Source organism: Pipistrellus kuhlii, unplaced genomic scaffold, assembly GCF_014108245.1.
Source record: "Pipistrellus kuhlii isolate mPipKuh1 unplaced genomic scaffold, mPipKuh1.p scaffold_m20_p_3, whole genome shotgun sequence".
NCBI lineage: Eukaryota > Metazoa > Chordata > Mammalia > Chiroptera > Vespertilionidae > Pipistrellus > Pipistrellus kuhlii.
In genome coordinates this window covers 102,535,249-102,557,238 of record NW_023425529.1, presented here as the reverse complement: position 1 = coordinate 102,557,238, position 21,990 = coordinate 102,535,249, and the positions used below count along the sequence as shown (strand labels likewise).

At 39.8% G+C, this 21,990-nt stretch overlaps 1 protein-coding gene across 10 annotated transcripts in view; it reads right to left on the bottom strand.

Annotated features, from left to right (window-relative positions):
* Positions 1 to 21,990, bottom strand: part of TNFRSF19 (TNF receptor superfamily member 19) — a 98,402-nt gene that overhangs the window by 12,594 nt on the left and 63,818 nt on the right. For 9 of the 10 annotated variants that reach the window (XM_045588615.1, XM_036456235.2, XM_036456234.2 and 6 more), the window contains 2 exons: positions 2,834 to 2,998; positions 2,259 to 2,384 (listed from right to left, as the gene is read on the bottom strand). In XM_045588615.1, the coding sequence (XP_045444571.1) occupies positions 2,259 to 2,384; positions 2,834 to 2,998 (291 nt within the window). The remainder of the gene's footprint in view (positions 1 to 2,258; positions 2,385 to 2,833; positions 2,999 to 21,990) is intronic. The other variant, XM_045588617.1, reaches the window with a different exon arrangement.

Genomic DNA, 21,990 nt, shown 5'->3' with positions numbered 1-21,990 from the left:
GCAGGGCTGCAGAGCTGTGAGGCTGGGGCCTGATCTCCATAGACCACCCAAGGGACCCCACTTGTGCACAAATTGTGCACTGATCCTCTAGTCCTATATAATCCTATATAATAAAAGGCTAATATGCAAATAGACCAAATGGTGGAACAACTGAACAAATTGGTCCCTATGACCACCAGGTGGTCCCTATGACCACCTGCTCCACCATTCTGCCTTGGCCAAGGCAGAATGGTGGAGCAGGTGAGCAGCGGTGCCAGACCAAGGCACTGGTTTCTGTCATTGGGGTGAGCCTCTGATGGTTACTTGAAAATTCTTTGCTCTTGTGCACCATGGTCCCTCCCAGTAATCACACCCACTGCCAGCACCGGAGCTGCCATTTGTACCCACTGCCAGTGCCAGCCCCACTCACATCCACAGCTAGTGCCAGAGCCACTGCTCGCACCTGCTGCCAGAGCCCAGTGCCAGTCCAGATCACTCAGTATCATCAGTGGGTGTGAGCAGCAGCTGCCAGCCCTGATCGCCCTGAGGGCTTCTTCACCTCCCCCTGCTCCTGAGAGGTGATCAGGGCAGCAACCACCGCTCACACCCGCTGCTGGCGACAGCCCCAGTGGTTCTGCATTATCAGCACATGCGAGTGGCAGGGGTGGGAGTGGGGCTGCCAGCAGACAGAGGATCTGGGGCCGAGGCAGGAGGGGCCAGGCAGGGTCACGGAGGATGGGCCAAGATCCACCCCTGTGCCTACTGCAGCCTTGCAGCCCACAGTTCCTTTCAAGATGCATGAATTCGTGCACTGGGCCCCTAGTGTTAAAATAAAAAGTTAAAAGAGAAAAGGCACATTAATAAGGAGGAAGCAATTTAAATGAAAAACTAGGCATTAGCATGGGGGGGATTAAGCTCAGCATTCTAAGAGGACATAAAACAAGGCTATCTATATATTTAATTTTCCTTTTCATACAGAAGTTCAGGTGAGACAGAATTTATACAATGCTGTATTTTATTACAATTACAATTTGAATTTCTATCTTAAGAAATTATCCCTCACTCTGATTCTGTGTCAGTGTCATGGTACAGTATCTAGGAAACAATACTTGGGGCATTTTGAGGATCTAGTAGCTATTGGTAGCTGTCTAAGAGTCTACCATCAGTGTAGGCAGAGACAAAAATAGATCCTTACATAACACAGTCTTACATTCCATTCTTAAATATATTCCTAAAATAGAATATAGTCATGATCAGTAGAAAAAGAATTATGTTGTAAACTCCTCATTCCATATATGAGATATTATCCTGTTTCCCCGAAAATAAGACAGTGTCTTATATTAATTTTTTTCTCCCAAAGTTGTGCTAGGTCTTATTTTTAGGGGATGTCTTATTTTTCCAGGCGCTAAGTCTTATTTTCGGAGGATGTCTTATTTAGGGGAAACACAGTAGATCGAAAAGCTCAATCCTGCAATTTCTTGAAAAGAAAGATTGAACAGTGCCAAGAGAATAATCCATCTCATTGGGATACATTTCACTTAAAGAATGAGACAAAGGGTGATATCAGTATTGCTTCAAAGGTGCTAAGAGAATTGGAAAGTGAGGAGAGGAGGGAGGCTAACAGCTAGGGCAGGTTTCTAGAAAGGGTTGTTGGCCACATAAAATTTTACTCTGCAGAGGAGATGAGGTCACTATAATGGGGAAAAGAGTGGTGAGTGTAAGTGTAGAAACCTTGAGTTAATGATTTAAATAACTGGTAAAGAAAATTGGTACTACCTTTGCCCTTTTTGTCCACATCAGAAACCAATGCCCATTTGAATTACTTCCCTGAACTTTCATTTCTGTCAATAACTTATCAGACAATATGGTTTGTGGAAAATCCTGTCATAGAGCTTTTTCCTCCACCTTCCTGAAGAAATCCAAGACCTTAAGGTGAATACATGAACTTTAGGTGTGAACCCAGTAGAAAGGAAGGGATACAAAATCCTCTTCTACAAAAAGTTGATAGTGTTTTAGATCAAATGACTCAAAACAACAAATACACGTTTGCTCAAAATTGCTGAAAACTTTTAGAATTTGATCACTATTCTTAATATTTAAGTGATACAACATACACCAAACATTTGAATAACCGTAGAGAATAATTATTTAACAAGATTAGCTTTAAGTAGAAACCAAGCGGAGCAACCTATCCTTGGGACAAACGAACAGAACAGTTCCTTGCAGCTTCAGTGTCATTTATCTGGTTTCCTTAAAGGATTCATAACTGTCTGACTTACCGCAGGTCTGGGCTAAGTCCCGGTGGCACTGACAGCAGGCTCTGGGAGCAGAGTTATTGAGCTGAGGTCTGTCAAAACAGGACAGTTCAGAACCATTGTACTGAATGTCCTGGGCTCTCAGAGACCCTAAAGGAGGGGGTGAGAATTCTGTCAGTAAAGACAATTTCCTCTTTAAAGGACTTCCTTCATATCATATTATAGACGAGTACCATCTTAGCATTTGTATTTTTTTTTAAAGGCTATCATTCACATTTTAAAATATTTCTTCTTACACAAAGGCACAAATATTAAATAATTTGTTAAGAAAGCTCAAAATGGAGAGTACTTATGTTGCCAGCACTTAGAGCAATTTTTATTTTTGCCTAGTGGCACAGGGACATCCCTGCCATCCATCAGTCTGCTCCCTCAATGCCTCTTTGGGACAAAAGACTGTGAGATTTCTTTTCATGTGCTCTCTGCCCCTTAAGTAGCTCCTTGATTCTCATCTTACTCAAGTCTCTTGTGGAACACAAAAACGACAATGATGATAATTGCACTTCACCAATGCTGAGAAATAGAAAGAGCTCAAAACTTACAGCTGGGTTTTTTCTCCATAAATTGTCTCTTACAATAGATGATGCAGAGAATGAGCAGAGCCAGCAGGACAGTAGCCAAGGCACTGCAAATCACGGCAGCCAGGGCTGTGTCTCTCGGGCTGGAGGCTGTGGACGGGATCTTCACGAGGTTGACCTTGCTGGTACCTGAAAACCAGACAAATGGAATCAGCATTCTCAACTACCCAAAAGACTCAGACACTTACACTGACCTCGGCTGTCATTATTAACAATGGCCTTCATGCAATATAAATCAAACCCCAGGAAACCAGTTGGAGGTACGTAAAGATGGCTCAAGCACTCCCTCCTCTTAGAAGATATCTTGAATACTACAGCTCCACCCTGAACTGGAAATTGTGTAATGTGCTGCTCCTTCATTCCCATGACACACACCCTCAACACTGCTGCAGGAAGGTGCTTTTAGGTCCCCTAGACCAGAACCATTTGTGAATTTGGGAATTTATCATCTTTATCTCTGTGTCCCCAGTACTTGGCAATGTGTTTGGCACATAGTAGGTACTTCACATTTATTTCATTGGAATTAAGTAACCTACATTTTAAAATAGACTGAACTATGGTCTGCTTTTAAGGGCAACTTTAGGGAAAAACCAGAAGTTGGGTCATTCAGGACCTAACACGAGGTCCCCAATTTCTGACACAGTAAACATTTTTAAATCTTAGCTGTTACATTACTGAACAACATCTATTTGTAGAGAAAAGACTGACACTATTGTTATCCGATGGAGAGGCATTCATACTGATGTGTTAAGCGTCAAGAAGAGATTCTGTCTTTGAGGATGACATTGCTTTGTGGCTAAGGGCCGAGAATTGGAGTATCCTACTGTCCAGGTTAACCTGTAGGTGTGTGACCTTGAGCAAATTAATGTCTCAGAGTCTTATGTATATATCTGTTCATCAGAGGTAGAAATAATACCTGCCTCACCTGGCTGGTGAGAGGATGAAATGGGTGATCATAAAAGCAAGCCTTGGACCCAGTACTATAGAACCATGGTCGGCAAACTGTGGCTAGCAAGCCACATGTGTTCTTTGGCCCCTTGAGTGTGGCTCTTCCACAAAATACCATGGCCTGGGTGAGTCTATTTTGAAGAAGTGGCATTATAAGTTTAAGTTTAAAAATGTTGGCTCTCAAAAGAAAGTTTAATCGTTGTACTGCTGATATTTGGCTCTGTTGACTAATGAGTTTGGTGACCACTGCTATAAAACATTAGCATTGTAGCAATGAAGATCACAGTTGGCACTTAATCTTTGGGTACTGGGATGGACAAACTCAGTTTAGAAATCTATATTCAGTGAAGTCCCATTTAACTAGCCTCAAAAGAATTTGAGAGATGAAAACCTAAACAGAAGGACAGCTATGCTTTCTCTGGCTCCAAGTAACTGCCCTTGAGCTGAGATGGGACTCCATTTTGCTCCCTTCAGTTGCTTTCAGCTCCTTAGCAATACCCAGCAGAGGCTCCCACCTGCCTCATAGTAGCATGTGCTGCTCATGTAATTTTAAGTTGTCTAGAATCCACATTAAAAAAGGAAAAATAAACAGGTGAAATTAATCTATTTTTCTTAAGCTAATTATCTTAAAATATTATCATTTCAATGTGCATTCAATGTAAAACTTATTGACATCTTTTGCATTCTCTATTTTATACAAAAATGTCAAAGTCGGGTGTGATTTCACATTGACAGCACATCTCCATTTGGACTAACCATATTTCAAGTGCTCACTGGTCACATGTGTCTAAGGCAATCATAATGGAAATTGAAACTCTAGATATTCAAGGCTGGTAACAGGCAAGCCAACTCAATAGCTGATATCTTTCTCCCCATCCCTGGCTACACATGACCCTGAGGCTAGAACCAGAGAGAATGTTTTGGGTTAATATTATTGAATCAAAAATATAATAGGAATGACTGTCTTAGAACATTGAATCTTGGTATTTCTAGGCTCAATGATTCTGAACCCCACTGCTAAAAGTTTTATTGCTACCTGGAAAGAAAATTGTTCAGAATTTATATAAGCTATATTCCTTGGATAAACAGGAATCATAATCAAATCACACATTTTAAAGAATATTCCTTATGAACATGGTTAATATCTTTAATCACAAATACTAACAAATAGATAACTGACAAGGGATTTATATCCTATGTAAGTAAAGTAGTAGACTTAATTGAAGGGGAAATTATTTGGAAAATAGAAGTATTATGTGGACCAAATTGGAAAGTTGTGGCAAATTGCCATCTCATTTATGTTTATGAGCAAGGCAGTTTACAGGTGTGCGATCAGGTCTCTTAGCTTACACTTTCCATTAAACCACCTGGCTCTAGTGGTCATAAAAAATGAAGTATAATACATGATGTGAGTTGAAGATATCAAAGCTTCTACTTATTTTGTAACTATTAAGGTAATCAATTAACATAGTGTTGGGTATTCAAAAAACCCTACTAAAATAGGGATTTTAATTTAATGATTAGAGTCTGAGTCCTGTAAGTTTCTTGTTTAAAATCTTCCTAAAACATATTAGTCAACTTATTTATCTTGATATAAAAGGAACTCTTTCTGACTTATAAACAAACTGAAATGCCCCAAAATGGAAAACAAATTATTTTTATTTTTTAAATATGTTTTTATTGATTTTTAGAAAGGAAGCAAAAGTGATAGAAAGATAGAAACATCAATGAGAGCAAGACATCGATCCACTGCCTCCTGCTCGCCCCTTACTCGGGATCGAGCCAACAACCCCAGCACATGCTCCAACCAGGAATCCAACCATAACCTCCTGGTCTAGTTCAATGCTCAACTATTGATCCACACCTGGACAACAAGTTTTATTTTTAACTTGATGGTTGGGATTCAGAATTTATTTCCCCAAGCCAATCATAAAAGTCTTGCTAATATATACTTTTCCATGATTGAAAACTACAACTATAATTGCAATTTTAAAGGAAACAATTCCCTTCTCTCTATACCTTTCCTGGGCATCTGAAAATGAAAAATGCAGTAGTTTACCACTCAATTTTTGACACCTATATAAGAAAAGGCACCTTGTTAACTCAGACACCCCTCAGAAAGTTCCTGTGGGAAGTCAAGTTCTGGAATGCACACTCTTGTTTATATGTATACATGTATGACACTTATAGCAAACATAATCTTTTTTATTGGAAACTAGTGACCTGTTGCAGAAAGATTTCTGCAAGACTTCTGGTGGGCTTCCCTCCCGCCACTGCCACCTCTCTCACCTCCCTACCTCTCCCGCTGGCTCCGCCCGCCCTGCCCTCCCCACAGTGCCTGCGGCCACCACTATCACCATCTCCACGGCTCTGCGTGCTGCCACCACCGCGCTGTGTGCCTCACCCCGCATGCGGGACTCGCTGCACCCACTGCCGCAGCTGCCTCTGAGGCAGCGCCCATCCGACCCGCCGTGCCCGCTGTCCCCCTATGCCTCCTGCCTCGGGCCACTGTGCGCCTCGCCCCACCTCACCCCGCCCTGAACACGCTGCCAGTGCTTTCCCTCCAGCAGCGGCAGCCACCTTGTTTTCCACTTTCCCTCTCTCTTCCTTTTATGCAGTCTTCAGTTCACTCCTCCCTCCCTCCACGTATGCAAATTAACTGCCATCTTTGTTGGGTTAATTTGCATACTTGCTCTAATTGGCTGGTAGGCGTGGCTGGTGGGTGTAGTGGAGTGGTGGTTAATTTGCATATTACTCTATTATTAGGTAGGATGGGTTCATCATTATTAGGTTCAATTGTCACATATAACAATCTAATCTATTAGGGAAATATGCAAATTTGTCCATTACAGCGTCATGGGTCATGACTGGATCAGCAGGCAGCTGCAAGCCTGGGGAAGGATAGGATACAATAGGAGGGGAAGGAAACTGCATTCGGAAAGGGGTGGTTACCTTGGAGGGGGGGGGGAATGCGGAGTAGGTGCACCCAGTGAAGGGTGGGGTGCAGGCAGCATGGAGCAGGGAGCCCTGTCCAGACACAGGAGGAGGGTAGTGGTGATCATTGGCTGGGAGGCGCAATGGGTCTGGGCAGAGGTACTTCTGCTTCTCCGCAGGGAATAGGAGCAGGACAGTGGCAGGGAGGCGGGTGGTGAACACCTGGCTGAGGCTGAGCTCTGAGTTGGGAGTTAATGTGCCCCTGCCCTCAACAGAAACTTTGAGAAGGGAAGGAAGGAGAGAGCAGAGTTATAAAGGAGTCAGTAGAGAGCAGAGTTAACGAAGGAAAGAGGACGTGTGAGTAAACGGTAGGAACTATAATGAAAATCAAGTATAGTCATGTACGGGGGACAGATTTTAAAAGTGGGAGTCAGAAAAGAAAATAGATAAATGATAGTGAATAATTAGGCAGGTAGATAGATATTAAAACAGTGGAAGTAAGTAGAGAAAAATATATGGGAAAGGTAGGATGAGAGAGAAAGGGGGAGGGAAGAAAAGTTTTAAAGGGGAGCTGGTAGAGCTTAAAAGGAAAATGGGAAGAAGGAAGAAATGGGGGAGGGAGCAAAGCCGGTCTGAGGGAGGACGTGAAGAAAAAAATTAAGGTGGTAAGAAAGGAAAAGGGGAGGGAGGGAAAGGTAAAGATAAAGGAAAGAAAGAATGTGGGAAGGAAAGGAGGGTAGAAGAAAGATGAGAAGTAGGATGATGGAACAGAAGTAGGAAATAAGGAGGAAAGAAAAGTTTATGAATGATGAATAAGTAAGAAAAAGTGTTACATAAAGGAGAGAGAAAAAAATGTGTGACAAGGAGAAGCCAATAAAGAAGTCAAATACAATTGTGTGTGAAGGGGGTAAGATTAAAAAAATAAAGTTAATAGGGGTGACCAAGCTGGCAGGGGAAAGCAGTTAAGGGGATTGGGGCCAGCAGAAGAGGGCAATTAGGGGGATATGGCCAGCAGGGCAGGGAAGTTAAGGGGTTCAGGCAGACAGGGCAGGGCAGTTAGGGGGATCAGGCAGGCATACAGAGTGGTTAGGGCAGGCAGGCAAGTGAGTGGTTAGGAGCCAGAGGTCAGGGATTGTGAGAGGGATGTCCAACCGCCAGTTTAGGCCCGAATGGGGTCGGGCCTAAACTGGCAGTTGGCCATCCCGAGAGCTCCCAGATTGGAGAGGGTGCAGGTCGGGCTGAGGCACCCCTCCCCCCATGCACAAATTTCATGCACAGGGCCTCTAGTAGAGACTTAAATGAAAGCTATCGGAGACCAATCTATCATTTGATTTTGGCACAACCCCAGAAACTCATTTACATAAATTTCTGTTAAAAGCCCATTTTCTCTTTGAGTTAAGCAGAGAAAGAGAAAAAAAAGGGGGGGGGGGAAAGGGAGGTTGGTACTAATTATATGAAGTAGTGTCTACACTCTATTAAGTTCTGGTTAATTGAGATGTTTCTGTCCTCAGAAAAAGGTCTATCTTCTATAAACTAAGAAATAATGCTTTGCTGACCTGTGGCTGCTGTAATTATACTGAGATTAAAGATTCTTCCTACTCACATGCTTTGATCAAAGTCTATGTCCATAGTTCACCAAGCATACTAAATGTTAGTAAGGAATTTTCCCCAAACCTTATTAGAATGCGGACCATACTTCTGAAGAATTGGGACTAGAAATACACTTTTGGAAAGTTTTAACTTTTCTGAAATACAAAGCCATCTCTTACCCTAACCAATTAAGTTATTAAATTCCACTGTAATCTTATCATTATCCTTTGGCAATTTACTTCAGTGAGAACTGTTTTCTTAGCTTATATTTTACATCACATTACATACATGACATAGGTTCATTTTTATATTATACATTTCCTTAGGAGTTCAGCTCAACTGAACAATGAGGTACTGAGAATCTATTATACTATACATAAGACATTCTACAAGTCATTCAATACATTGAATGAGAATCTGAATAGAAGAAAACAGAGGTCACCAGCAAAGTTTGGCAAGTTATAAAGTCCATTTTTACCCTTTGGAATACTGAGGCACACAATCCTAATAGCAGAGATGCTCTCTTCACACTTCACCCCTCTGGAAGTAACTGGAGGGAAGCGTATGCTGAAGAGATCTGTGTTATTGGACTGACTAGTCATGGAAAAGTTATGGAAGAGGAAGTTTTCAGACCACATGGTTGACTGAACATCCGAGTTCTTTCATACACCTGTACACTGCTCACACACTTTCAGTGATTTAACCTTTCCTACCAGTGAGGCAAAGTGCTGACAGTTATTGCTCACTCTCATTGGGTGGATGAGAAAACCAAGACTTTTAGTGACTTGCTCAAAGTTACACAGCAAAGTGGACACTGCTTGAGAATTGGAATCAGGCCTTCTGATCTTTTCCAGTGGATCAGTGTTCCATGGATGATGTAGCTTCTAACAGAGTAAAATATTCTGTGAGATAACAATAAGCAAAATGTGGCTCAAGTCTGTTTCTGTGAAGAACATGCTCAAATCTGTGGCTCTGTGTGGAGAAACCAGCCAGCCACAGAAAGATCACAGGACAGCAGACCTGTTCACCTGTGCTTCAGAGCTGGTTCTGTCCCCCTCTGCTTCCATGTGGGGATGCCAGGAATGATGGAGTACTACCGAAGTGGGAGGAGAGGAAATTTTATGGAGGTAACTGAATCTGGAAAGGGCTGGTTAGAGAGAAAGAGATGGAAAGGGCTTGCAAAGTTGTCTGCTGGAAGTGTCAGACTGGTCAGTGCACTCTGCCTGGGTTTCCAGGGCCACCTCCTTTGGGTAACCATAGCTCTGCTTTTATTAATTTCCCTACATGTTTAACCATTCCAGCTTTCTAACAGGCTATGTTTAAGAGTCTCATGCTCTACTGACTGAGCTGGCTGGGCAACCTAGCAGACTATGTTTAAAAACATGCTAAACAAAAGGTCCTTCTTCCCAGACTATACTTCTAACAAAGGGCTCTGTTCAGGTTTGGGAGGAAGGGAATGGGTCTCCAAAATGAGGCTCTCGCCCCTTTCTCCCCTGGCCATGAACAAGACTTTGTGCCTCTGAATCTCAGTTTCCTTACAGGGAAGATTAAACAGTGCCTCATTATGCAGACACTAAGATCCACCATGGGAATCACTGAAAATTTCTCTTAGGACTGATAAACACAGTGTGAAATTAGCTTCCATATACACTTGGACAGGACAGCTATTGAGAAGTCCCATGATCTCTCCATGGGACTTCTGATTTCTTCCTACAGAAATAATCATGACCTTCATATTAAAGAATAAGATGAAGTAGGATGTGTATTTCACTACTCAGCAATTTATATTTCCAGTTTGAGCTGCTTTCCGTAACAGTAGATTCATATATCCAATAGTCTGAGAGGGCAGGGCAGGGCGAGGCTAACTCCTGACTCCATTTTGTACTGTGGGGCAGGGTGGAGCTATCTTCCATTTTGTGTAACTGGAGCCTAGCCCTCACCCAACCAATCAGGGTCAGCCAAAGCAGTGACATCACCACCCCTAAAAAACCCCTTGACCTGTCGAAGTTCGGCCTCTCTTCTGCCACGCTGTTGGCGTGTGTGGGACAGAGTCCATGCTAGCATGGAATTCAGGCTTTCTGCAATTGCATCGGACTCTGCTCCCTGGTGGTCCTTGGGGATCATGAAGTATGGGTGTAACAAGTCCATTGGACATTTCACTTGGACGGAGATGTGTCTTAAACTCAACATATCCAAAAATGAGCTCTTCATTGTAATCATGACCCACTCTCTTTCTATCCCTCCAATTCCCCATGGCTCTCCCACAAATCTTTGCTACCTGTCATCTCTTTGTGCTACATTCTTCTCCGGGCTGCTGCTGCTTCAACGGTCGTATGTCCTTCTTCAAATGTCACCTATTCAGTGAGGCTTCCCCACCAAACTCTAAAATCACCGTCTCTCTCTAGTGCTTTTTACTCACTTCCCTGCATTTATCATCATATGAGACTTATATATTTAACTTGTTTGCTTCTTGTCATTCTCCACTATGGTGGGAATAATAGAATCTATCTTACTTCCCTAACACAACCACCTGGTTTGTGTTTAAGCTGGGCCCAGCAAGAGCTCACATTTTCCAGCCTCCTTTGCAGCTAGGTGTGATTATATCTCTAAATTAGAGTCAATAGAGAATGATGGGGGAGGGGTGGTGCTTGAGGCTAAACCAACAAGTAGTTAGCATAATTATGCAAAAAGTCCTAGAAGGCTAATGGACTTCGATATTCAGCAGGGCTGAAAATCAGCATAATATTGCTATTGGCTGAATGACTGAAGGCAATTCCCTAACCTGATAATCCTTTTATTGTTTACCAAACTTTATTATTGATATGCTGTTTGCTTTGCTAAAGGGCAAATGTGTATTTTAGTAAATAAAAGCAAAGAGGACCAAAAAGTCGGAGAGCTTCTCTGCTAGAGTGAAGTCTCCACCTGGCTCCCCCATGCCTTCTAAACTTACATTTTTTGACCAGTGTATCCATTTGTGCACAGCCCCTTCTCCAGACCGTGAACCCTCGCCACAAATGGATGGATATTCACAGGGTGGTAAACAGAAGTGATGTATATAGCACCTGTGTCATCGCCAATTTAGGTACAAATTACCTGCCCAAGACTTCCCCTTCACTGTGGGATGGAAACTGGATGCGGCAGCTGTATGATCTTGATTCTACAGATGAGAAAGATATCAAAAGGCTGCAAAGCCACAGGAGCAAGAAATGTGGCCTCTGAATGAAGTGTTTCAGCAGAGCTGCTCCACCAGGCTGAATGGGCTGGACTGTCTGAATGGAACGAGGAACTTCTATGTTACTGAGGCTATAATATTGTGGTATGTCCTTATTACAATAGCCTAGTCTTTGCCCTAACCAATTAAATCCCTACCTAAAATATAGGTTCCACAAGGGCAAGGATTTGGGCCAGTTTTATTCACTACTGTACTTCTAATAATTACAAGATTTCCTGGCAAACAGTTGATATCTGACAAATATTTGATAAATGATGAAATAAATTAATGTTTGTGAAAAAAACTGAAAAGCCCCAAATATACCAACAAATTTATTTAATTGCGAGCTGTTCAAACAATCAGATGTGATTATGTAATTTGACTTTGAGTGGTAAACACACAATGTAGTATAATTAGATGAGTATTGAAACATAGTAGAGAAGCACAAGTTGTAAATGAACTAATTATGCTTTCCGTCTGGACTTCCATTTCTGAGATTATTTCACCAATGCCTTGTGTTTTCATCAGTGTTTAACACATGAAGACAATATATCAGGTATCTTACTGTATCACATATCCCTCTAGATTCTAGAGTCTAGAAATACCAACAAAATTGGAAATATGAGCATTTTGACTCATTGATGAGTTAAAATTCCATATTTTGGCATATGGAATTCCATTAACAATTTGTTCTGGACTAAAAGCATATGATTGAGACATTTTCTAATAATTTTCAGTAAAATGTTTTATCTTTGACTTTTATATTTGTTTCAAGAAAACTACAATTCAACCCATTGCTTTCTGTGCTTTACTACCATCACCATCAAAAAGGCCATGTTGAATAAAGGTTTAACAAAATTAAAACCTGATGAATTTATCTCTAGCCATGTTCTTTAATTAAAAACAATTATTAACAAAGAACTCCTTCCTTCTGAGGGAAGCATATAGTTCTATCGTGTAAGCTTTATCTTGTTAATCTAAACTGGTTAAACAAAAATACCTATGGTAATACTCAACATATGAATTCCAGATGTACCACAGAAGAGTCTGCCAATAAACAACATAGTTTAATTTTTTAAATCCACTTTATACTAAGCACACTGATACTGGATGAACATATAAGATTAAGTCTGTATCATTTACTTTTTTTCATTCTAAAGACTTTGGTCTTAAAACTATGTGGTCTGTTTTTCAATAACTGATAGAAATATTATTTCTAAATAAGACTTTCCTATTTATACAGCTAATAAGTAAGTAAATAAATAAAATAAGTAATAAATTGGACAGAGTTGCAAAATTGTAGTTAAAATATGAAACATAAAATTTATCACTAATGACATTGAGTATATTCAGAATATTGTGAACCATCACCACTAAATTCCAGAGCAGTTTCATCACTGCCCCCCCTCCCGCACCCCCGAAGAAACCCCATATCCATTAAGCAGTCATTACCCATCCCTCCTTCTCCCACTCCTGGCAACCACTAATCTGCTTTTTGCCTATGGATTTTGCTTATTCTAGATAATTCATATAAATAAAATCATGCAATGTTATGTGGCACCTTGTGCCCAGCGTTTTTCTCTTAGCATCATGTTTTCAAGGTTCATCCATGCTGTAGCACGTGTCAGAACTCTTTTCTTTTATGGCTGGTATACGTGTATCCCCCACTTTTGGAAAATTTGTCCTTTGTTATCTTGTTTTTACTGAAGACCTGTGTTAGTATATGTTTTTGGAAACCAAAAGAAATCCAAAGAGCATTTTGGCTTTTATGAAAGAAGGTGAAAGGGAAAAATAGCATTCAGCATTTGTTTTGCAGTGCCTCATAGAGGCAGCAGAACTCAAATCACTAAGAGTGGCACCTGCTCTGGCTGGTGTGGCTCAGTTGGTTGAGTATCACCCCATGTATGAAGAGGTCACAGGTTCAATTAGCAGTCAGGGCATATGCCCAGGTTATGGGTTTGATCCCCACTATGGGTTATGTAGAAGGGAGCCAGTTGATGGTTCTCCCTCATCGATGTTTTTCTCTCTTCTTTTCTTTTTTCTCTCTAAAATCAATAAAAACATATTTTAAAAAAATAAAAATAATTTTTTTAAAGAGCTCTTTCCTGGGAACCACACTTAGAATCTCAACATTGCGCGGTCAGGGCTTTAAACTGTGTGAGCTTCTGTGCTTTATCTCAGTTTATTTTGTGCATCTGTTAGCAAGATGTGTTCCTAAAGTAATTGCTTCTTAGCTTTATGCCATTTGGTTTACAAAGGATTTCATAGGAAAGCTCTCCTTTTGTGTATTGAGGGGAACTTGTACTTCATTTTGTTTATCCATTCAGATGAAGGACATTTGGGTTGTCTTCAACTTTTGGTTATTATGCGTAGTGCTTCTATGAACATTCTTGTTTAAGCTTTTTCAGTATATTTTAAAACTTTTCACAGAAATACATAGGAATTGTTCCACATGCTATCAAAAGATACATTATTGTTATTACAATATAGCATTAAGTTAATAAGTCAATCATATATTTAATGTTATTACACTAAAATATTAATTAATGTCAGGAAATAAGTCTATTTCCTGAGCAAGAACTAAGAGAAGAGTGCAGGGGGATGATGTCAGAGAAGCTGGTCAGGGTAAGTTCATGGAGGGATATATAAATGGTAGTGATTAGTTTGGTATCTGTTCAATGAACAATAGGAAGTACTCAATGATAGCACAGTACACATTCTTCTCAAGTGCATGGGGAATTGTCTCCATATTTTAGGTCACAAACAAGTTTCAACAAATTTAAGAAGACTGAAATCAGACACATTATCTTTTCTAATCACAATAGAATTAAACCAGAAATCACTAACAGAAAGAACTGGAAAATTCACAAATGTGCTGAAATTAGATAATCACTTTTAAATACCAAAATGAGTCTAAGACAAAATTACAAAAAATAAAATAAAAAAATAGAAAATATTTTGAGATGAATGAAAACAAACATATAAACCAAAACTCATGGGAAACAGCAAAAGTAGTGTTTAGAAGAAAATTTACTACTATAGCAGTAGATGCCTACGTTAAAAAGAATATAAAATCAGCAACCTAACCCTTCAACTTCAAGACATTAGAAAAAGAGCAAACTAAACCAAATCTATCAGATGAAAATAAATAATAAGGATTGAAGCAGAAATAAATAAAGCAGAGAATAGAAACACAATAGAACTAATAAAGCCAAAAGTTGGTTCTTTGAAAAAATAAAAACTGACACAATTTCAGATTGACTAAGAAAAAACAATATTCAAAGTTCTAAATATCAGAAATAAAAGAAATGACACTGCTACTGATTTTACAAAAATAAAAAGGATTATAAAAATACTATTCAAACTGTGCACCAACAAATTGGGTAATCTACAAGAGATGGAAAAATTCTTAGAAATATATGAACTAACAAGACTGACACAAGAAGAAATAAAAAATGAAAATAGACAATAACAAAGAGAGAATCAGCCGAGATCGGTTTGTCTCAGTGGATAGAGCATTGGCTTGGGGACTGAAAGGTCCCGGGTTTGTTTCCGGTCAAGGGCATGTACCTTGATTGCGGGCACATCCCCAGTGGGGGGTGTGCAAGAGGCAGCTGATTGATGACTCTCTCATCGATGTCTCTAACTCTCTATCTCTGTCCCTTCCTCTCTGTACAATATCAATAAAATATATTTTAAAAAAAAGAAGAAAAAAAAAAGAAACTCTGCTTCCTGCATTGGACTTTATTTAAAAAAAAAAACAACAACAAAGAGATAGAATCAGTAACCAAAAAGCTCCTGACAAAGAAAAGCCCAAGATTAGATGGCTTCACTGGTGAATACCACCAAATATATTTTTAAAAATTAACACCAATCCTTCTCAAACTCTTCCAGAAAATGAAGAAAGAACACTTCTTAACTCATTGTATGAGGCCAACATTACTCTGACACCAAAGTCAGATAAAGACACTACACAAGAAGAAAACTACAGATCAAGATTTCTTATAAATATAGATAAAAAAAATTATCCTCAACAAAGTAGTATTAAATCCAATTCATAGCATATATGATTAATAGAGGCCTGGTGCACAAAATTTGTGCATGGGGAGGGGGCCGGGGGGAAAGGGTCCCTTAGCCCGACCTGCCTCTTCTTCAATCCGAGATCCCTCAGGGGATGTCCTACTGATGGCTTGGGCCTGCTCCCTAGGGTTCTCTGCTCTCCACAGGGCCTGCCTGCTCCATACTGCAATTATGGGTAAGCAGGCCCTGCTGGGTGCCACCTGTGAGTCCGCTTGCCTCCTTATGGGTTGCTGCATCTACATCCAAGCAAGCCCTGCTGTCTGCTGTCAAGCTGCATGGATGGCCTGCCTGCAGGCAGGTCTGGCTGTCTGTCCATCCTGGAGTCACTGGTCTGACCCTGCCTGGCTTCCCGGGCCCTTCAGCAGCCATAGCCACTGTGGGTCTGGCCCTGCCTCCCTCTCTGGCCCTTGAAGCAGCCTCAACAGCTGCTGATCAGGCCCTCCCCCAGCACAGGTATGCAGAGGCCCCTGCTGCCCTGCCCCAGACGCTGCATGTGCAACCTCCTCCTGTCCAGTCGACCCTATATGGCATCCTGGTTAATTAGCATATTTCTCTACTATATATATATATATATATATATATATATATATATATATATATATATATATATATATTTCTCTGCCATCTGTTTATATAGACTATTGGCCCAGTGCACAAAATTCATGCACATTAAAAGGGAATTAAAGGAAATATTTTAATATTGCTATTTGCCCTTTCTTTATAATAGAAGTGTCAGAGATGAAAAGAAATTAGTAAAATGTATATGAAAATATTATATAAATTTATTAATAAATAAACAATAACAAACGACATAACAACAACAAATAGATTATACAAAAATATGATATAAAAACAACATTGATGCAAATAATGACTGATAAAGTGGACGCACATAGGCAGCGTCACGTTAGCACTGGACAGGCCTGTGCACACCTCCACTGGGGACTGCCCCTGGGCTGGGTGGCCTCTGGGCTGGGCTGCATGGGGGCCTTTCCGGAGGCCACTGCAGGCTGGGCTGCGTGGAAGTCCTCCTGGTGATGGCAGTCCTTGCTCACCTGCTCCTGCTATGCATGTATCTTGTTGAGCAGTCGTGATGGTATAGTGCCCCGGATAATTTGCATATTCCTCTATTATAATATAGGATACTCTATGATAAATGGGATCTATCCTAGGAAGGCAATGATGATTGATCATACAAAAATCTACCACTGTAATATATATAATATATATAGTAATAAATGCATAATATGCTAATTAGAACAAATGACCTTCCAGACAAAGCTGGAGCCGCAAGGGAAGTCAGCAGCTGGAGGGAAGCCTGGATCCCAGCTGCCAGAGGGAAACTAGTGCCAGCAGCTGGGGGAAGGAAAGACTACTTTTAAATGAATTTTGTGCTTTGGACCTCTAGTACAATAATAAAACGAGAGGGGGGAGGGGGGAATCACATGATCACCTAAACTATGCTGAAAAGCACTTGATAAAATTCAATATCTTTTCATGATAAAAACACTCAATAAATTTAAGACAGTTCCTGCCTGCACCCACCCTGAGCCAGTGGTTCTCTACATACCTAGCACCCAGGGAGACTCACTGTTCACCAACAGAGAAGACACTGGCACAGCAATGGTGGCCAGATTTGGACTAGACTGCACTGGTGTATTAGACTACTGTAAACACTGACTATATAGTACATTAATGGCACATAACAACTTAAGTACAAAGCATTGTTATCCTATCAATAAAATTTCGTTTGGTGGAAAACCCACAGGATCATTCTGCCTGCAATAGTATTTTGTATTTCAAAATCCAGAACCATGCTGTTTTTAGAATATCCTTTCATATCCAGCAGTGCATACTGCTGTGAAAACCGGCTTCCCTAATACTTGGGTCTTTCTCCTCTTTTCCTTCCCTTCAGCAATACCTTGGTTCTGGCTTATTTATCTCAACTGCAAGGCCTCCTAACAGACCTGGGTCCTGCCAGGTCAGGCCATGCTGATTGCTACTCTGCTACCCATATCGGCTACAGGAGCCTTTTTATTATTATTATTATTGGTTTAGGAGATATCTATGAAATAAAGACAAAGTGTGGACTCTGAGAGCCTCATTCTTTCATGGTTTGCTCCCCACACTAAAAAAGAGACACCAGGGGCAAGGAAAGGACAAATGTACGCAGGGTGGGGATATGGTTGAACATAGCATGGCTCCAGTACTATGTTGAGTAAGAGTGGTGAAAATGGACAGCCTTGTGTTGTTCCTGTTCTTAGGGGAATGGTTTGAGTTTTTACCCATTGAGTATGATTTTGGCTGCAGGTTTGTCATAGATGGTCTATATTATGTTGAGGTCTGAGCACTCTATTTCTGCTTTGCTGGGAGTTTTTATCAAAAATGGGTACTGAATTTTGTCAAATGCTTTTTCTGCATCTACAATATTAATATGATCATGTGTTTTTTTGTCTTTCATTTTGTTTATGTGATGTATCACATTTGTTAATTTGTAAATATTGTACCAGCCTTACATCCCCAGAAAAAAATCCCACTTGGTCATGGTGTATGATCTTTTTAATATATTGCTGGATCCCATTTGCTAATATTTTGTAGAGGATTTTAGCCTCTTTGTTCAACAGAGATATTGGCCTTTAATTCACTTTCTTTGTTGTGCCTTTGTCTGGTTTTGGAATTAGTTTAAGCTGGTCTTGTAAAAAGGTCTTGGAAGTGTTCCTTTTTCTTGAAATTTTGGAATAGTTTGCAGAAGATAGGTGTTAGTTTTTCTTTGAAAGTTTGGTAAAACTCCCTTGGAAAGAAGCTGAGCAGACCAAGCCTTTTGTTTGCTGTGAGTTATTTTCATTCCTGTTTCAATTTCAATAGTTGTTATTGGCCTATTCAAGTTTCCTATTTCTTCCTGATTCAGTTTTTGAAGACTATACTTTCCTAGAAATTTTTCCATTTGTCCAGCTTGTTGGCATATAGTTATTCACAGTATCTTCTTACAATCCTTTGTATTTCTGTAGTATCAGTTGTTACATTACCTCTTTTGTTTCTATTTATTTGGGTCCTCTCTTTGTTTCTTGATGAGTCTGGCTAAAGGTTCATCAATCTTGCTTATTTTTTCAAAGAACAAGCTCTTGGTTTTATTGACTTTTTTGTATTGATTTTTTAGTCTCTGTCATTTATTTTTACTCTTATCTCTAGTATTTCCTTCCTCCTATTTACTCTAAACTTTTCTTGTTGTTCTCTAATTCTCTAAAATGTAGTGTTTCATAGTTTATTAGAAAATTTTCTTATTGCTTGAGGTAGGCCTGTAGTGCTATGAACTTCTTTCTCAAGACTGCTTTCACTGTGTCCCATGATTTTGGGTTGTTATGTGTTCATATTCATTTGTTTCCAGGAAGTTTTTGATTTCTTCCTTGACTTCATTGGTAACCCATTCATTGTTTAATATAACCCTATTTAGTCTCCATGTATTTGAATGTTTTTATTGTAGTTCATTTGTAGTTTCATGCCTCGGAGATCTGAGAAGATGCTTGATACGGTTTCAATCTTCTTGAAGTTATAGAGACTTTATTTGTGTCCTAAAATGTGGTCTGTCTTTGAGACCATACACGTAAGAAGAATGTACATTCTACAGCTTTGGGATAAAATGTTCTATAAATATCTATTAAATTCATTTGATCTAGTGTGTTATTAAGGGTTGCTGTTTCCTTGTTCACTTTTTGTCTAAAAGATCAATCCAGTGATGTCAGTTGGGTGTTAAAGTCCTATACTATTATATGATTGTATTGCTGTCGATCTCTCCTTAAAAAATCCTCCAGAGGTTTTCTTTTTTAAATATATTTTGTTTTCCTATATTGGGTGCATATGTTTTCCAAGGTTATATCCTCTTGTTGTATCGATCCCTTTAGTAACGTGGCCTTCATTGTCTATTTTTATGGCCTTCATATTTTCAGATATCAGTATTGAAAGGAGTTCAAGCAGAATTAGGTAGACAGAGAAAGAGATGGAAGAAGAAAGAATCACAAAGGGGAAAATGTGAAGGGGGGTGTGGACGAACTCGGGATCTATTTTCAGTCAGTAGACACTTACAGGGAAGACCCCCCAGGTAGGGTCTCCACGTAGGGGACTGTAGGAACCGGGTGACAGAGTCTGACAGCCCCTCTAGGGAGGTGCCAGTCACCATACAGCTGGCGGAAAAGGAGATGGCCCTGCGCCCCAGGCTCTGGGTAGCTGGCCTTTTGAACCCCAATTGAATCCATCAATCAGGGTTACCCTGCTGCCGAGTGTTCTGGGCCAGAGACCTAATGCGTCCTCTCCTCTCCATCACTTTCCCAAAGCAAACAGTTTACTTCCAAAAATCACACTGGTTGCAAGTTGTTTACTTTTTCTCTGAATTTTATTTTATTTATTTATTTATTTTTACAATGAGCATATATTATTTTGAGAATTGGAAAACAAATATCACAGCAGTGAGAAGCTGTTGTAGAACTAAACCTAAATTCATTTCTTGCCAACCATGTGTCCACACACCCCTACTTAATATCTCTGCCACCAAAGGGGCCTTGAATTATTTTTCTGAACTCATCTGGGATCTGAGTTCATTTGAAGACATTTTTTTTTATCCACTCCCAATAGACCAGCTTAATAAAAAACCACATTTATGTAGTGCCTTCAAGATAATGTAATTATGGGAAAAAAGCAAAGACATAATGTGCTAAAGTTAATGTAAGGATGGAGGAAATGCTTAAATAAAGTGTGCTGTGTGAGACAAGAAAAAAAAAATAAGAAGGGGGAATTGTGGAGCTAGCTGAAACCACAAAATGTTTTGCAGAAGAAAGGGTAGCAGAAAAACAGGATGGATAGCTGAAAAGTAGGGTATTTTAAAACAAGGATGTTTTTCTTGCAAGTGCAAAATAAAATGTTGCAAAAAGTCCAGGAACCAATCAGAGAGTGGCACAGATAGACAAAGAGTGGGCCTTTAGCAGATATAAGGGGAAGAGCAGAATGCTCCCAGGGCAACCAATTTGGATTCCATCCCCGAGTGGGGAGCCATGTTTGCTTGTAATAAACTCCTGCTTTATTTGATCTCCTCTGGTTCATGGCTTCATTCTTCTATTCTGTGAGACACATTCTAGGAAGAATTCCTGGTCACCAATTCAGGTATCGGTATTACTAGCCCAGGTTTTTGTTTTGTTTTTTAATTTTCATTTGCATGGGGAAAAATTTTTCCATTTTTTCACTTTTATCCTGTGTGTCTTTTGTTCTGAGGTGCATCTTTTGTAGATAGCATATACATGGGTCATGTTTTCTTATCCATTCAGCTACTCTATGTCTATTGGCTGGAGCATTTAAACCTTTTAGATTTAAGGGTACTATTGATAGGTATTTATTTCTTGCCATTTTAAACCATTATGCCTGTGTTTCTCTCTCTCTCTTTCTTCTTCTTAAAATAGTCCCTTTATAATTTCTTGCATTTCTGTTTTGGTGATAATAAACACTTTTAGTTTTTGTTTGTTTGTTTGTTTTGTTTTTGTCTGCAAAGCTCTTTATTTCACCTTAAATCCTGAATGATAGCCTTGAGTAGTCTTGGATTCAGGACCTAGGTTTTCATCATTTTATATACTTCATGCCTCTTCCTTCTGAGCTGAAGTGTTTCTACTAAGAACTCAGCTGACAGTCTAATGGTAGCTCCTTTGTAGGTAACTTTCTGTCTCTCTCTTGCAGTCTTTGAGATTCTTTTTTTTTTTTTTTTTACTTTAATGTTTGCTATTTAAGTATAATGTGTATTGGTGTGTGCCTTTTGGGGTTCAGCTTGATTGGCACTCTGTGGTTCCTGAACTTTAGTGACTTTTTCCTTAACCAGGTTAGGGAAATTGTGTGTCATTATTTCTTCAAATAGGTTCTCTATTGCTTTCTCAGATTCTTCTCCTTCTGTTATCTCTACAATGTGCATGTTGTTATGTTCCATGTTGTTCCAAAGCTCACTTAAACTCTCTATATTTTACTTTTTTTCCAAATGGCTGCTCCAACTGGGTGTTTTCTTCCACCTTGTCTTCTAACTTACTGATTGGGCCCTTTGCTTCTTCCAATGTATGTTTAATTCCTTCCATGGTATTTTTATTTCAGCTATGTCATTCTTTATTTCCTCCTGATTCTTATATATGGTTTCTACTTCTTTATATTTTTATGCTGGTATAGTTCTCAGTAAGTTCTATAAAGTTCTCATTACGTTGTTTGCAGTTCTCACTAAGTTGTTTGAGCACCCTTATAACCATTACTTTGAATTTTTTATCTGACAAATTGCTTGCCTCCATTTCATTTAGTTCCTTTTCTGGTGATTCCCCCTTCATTTTGGCATTGTTTCTTT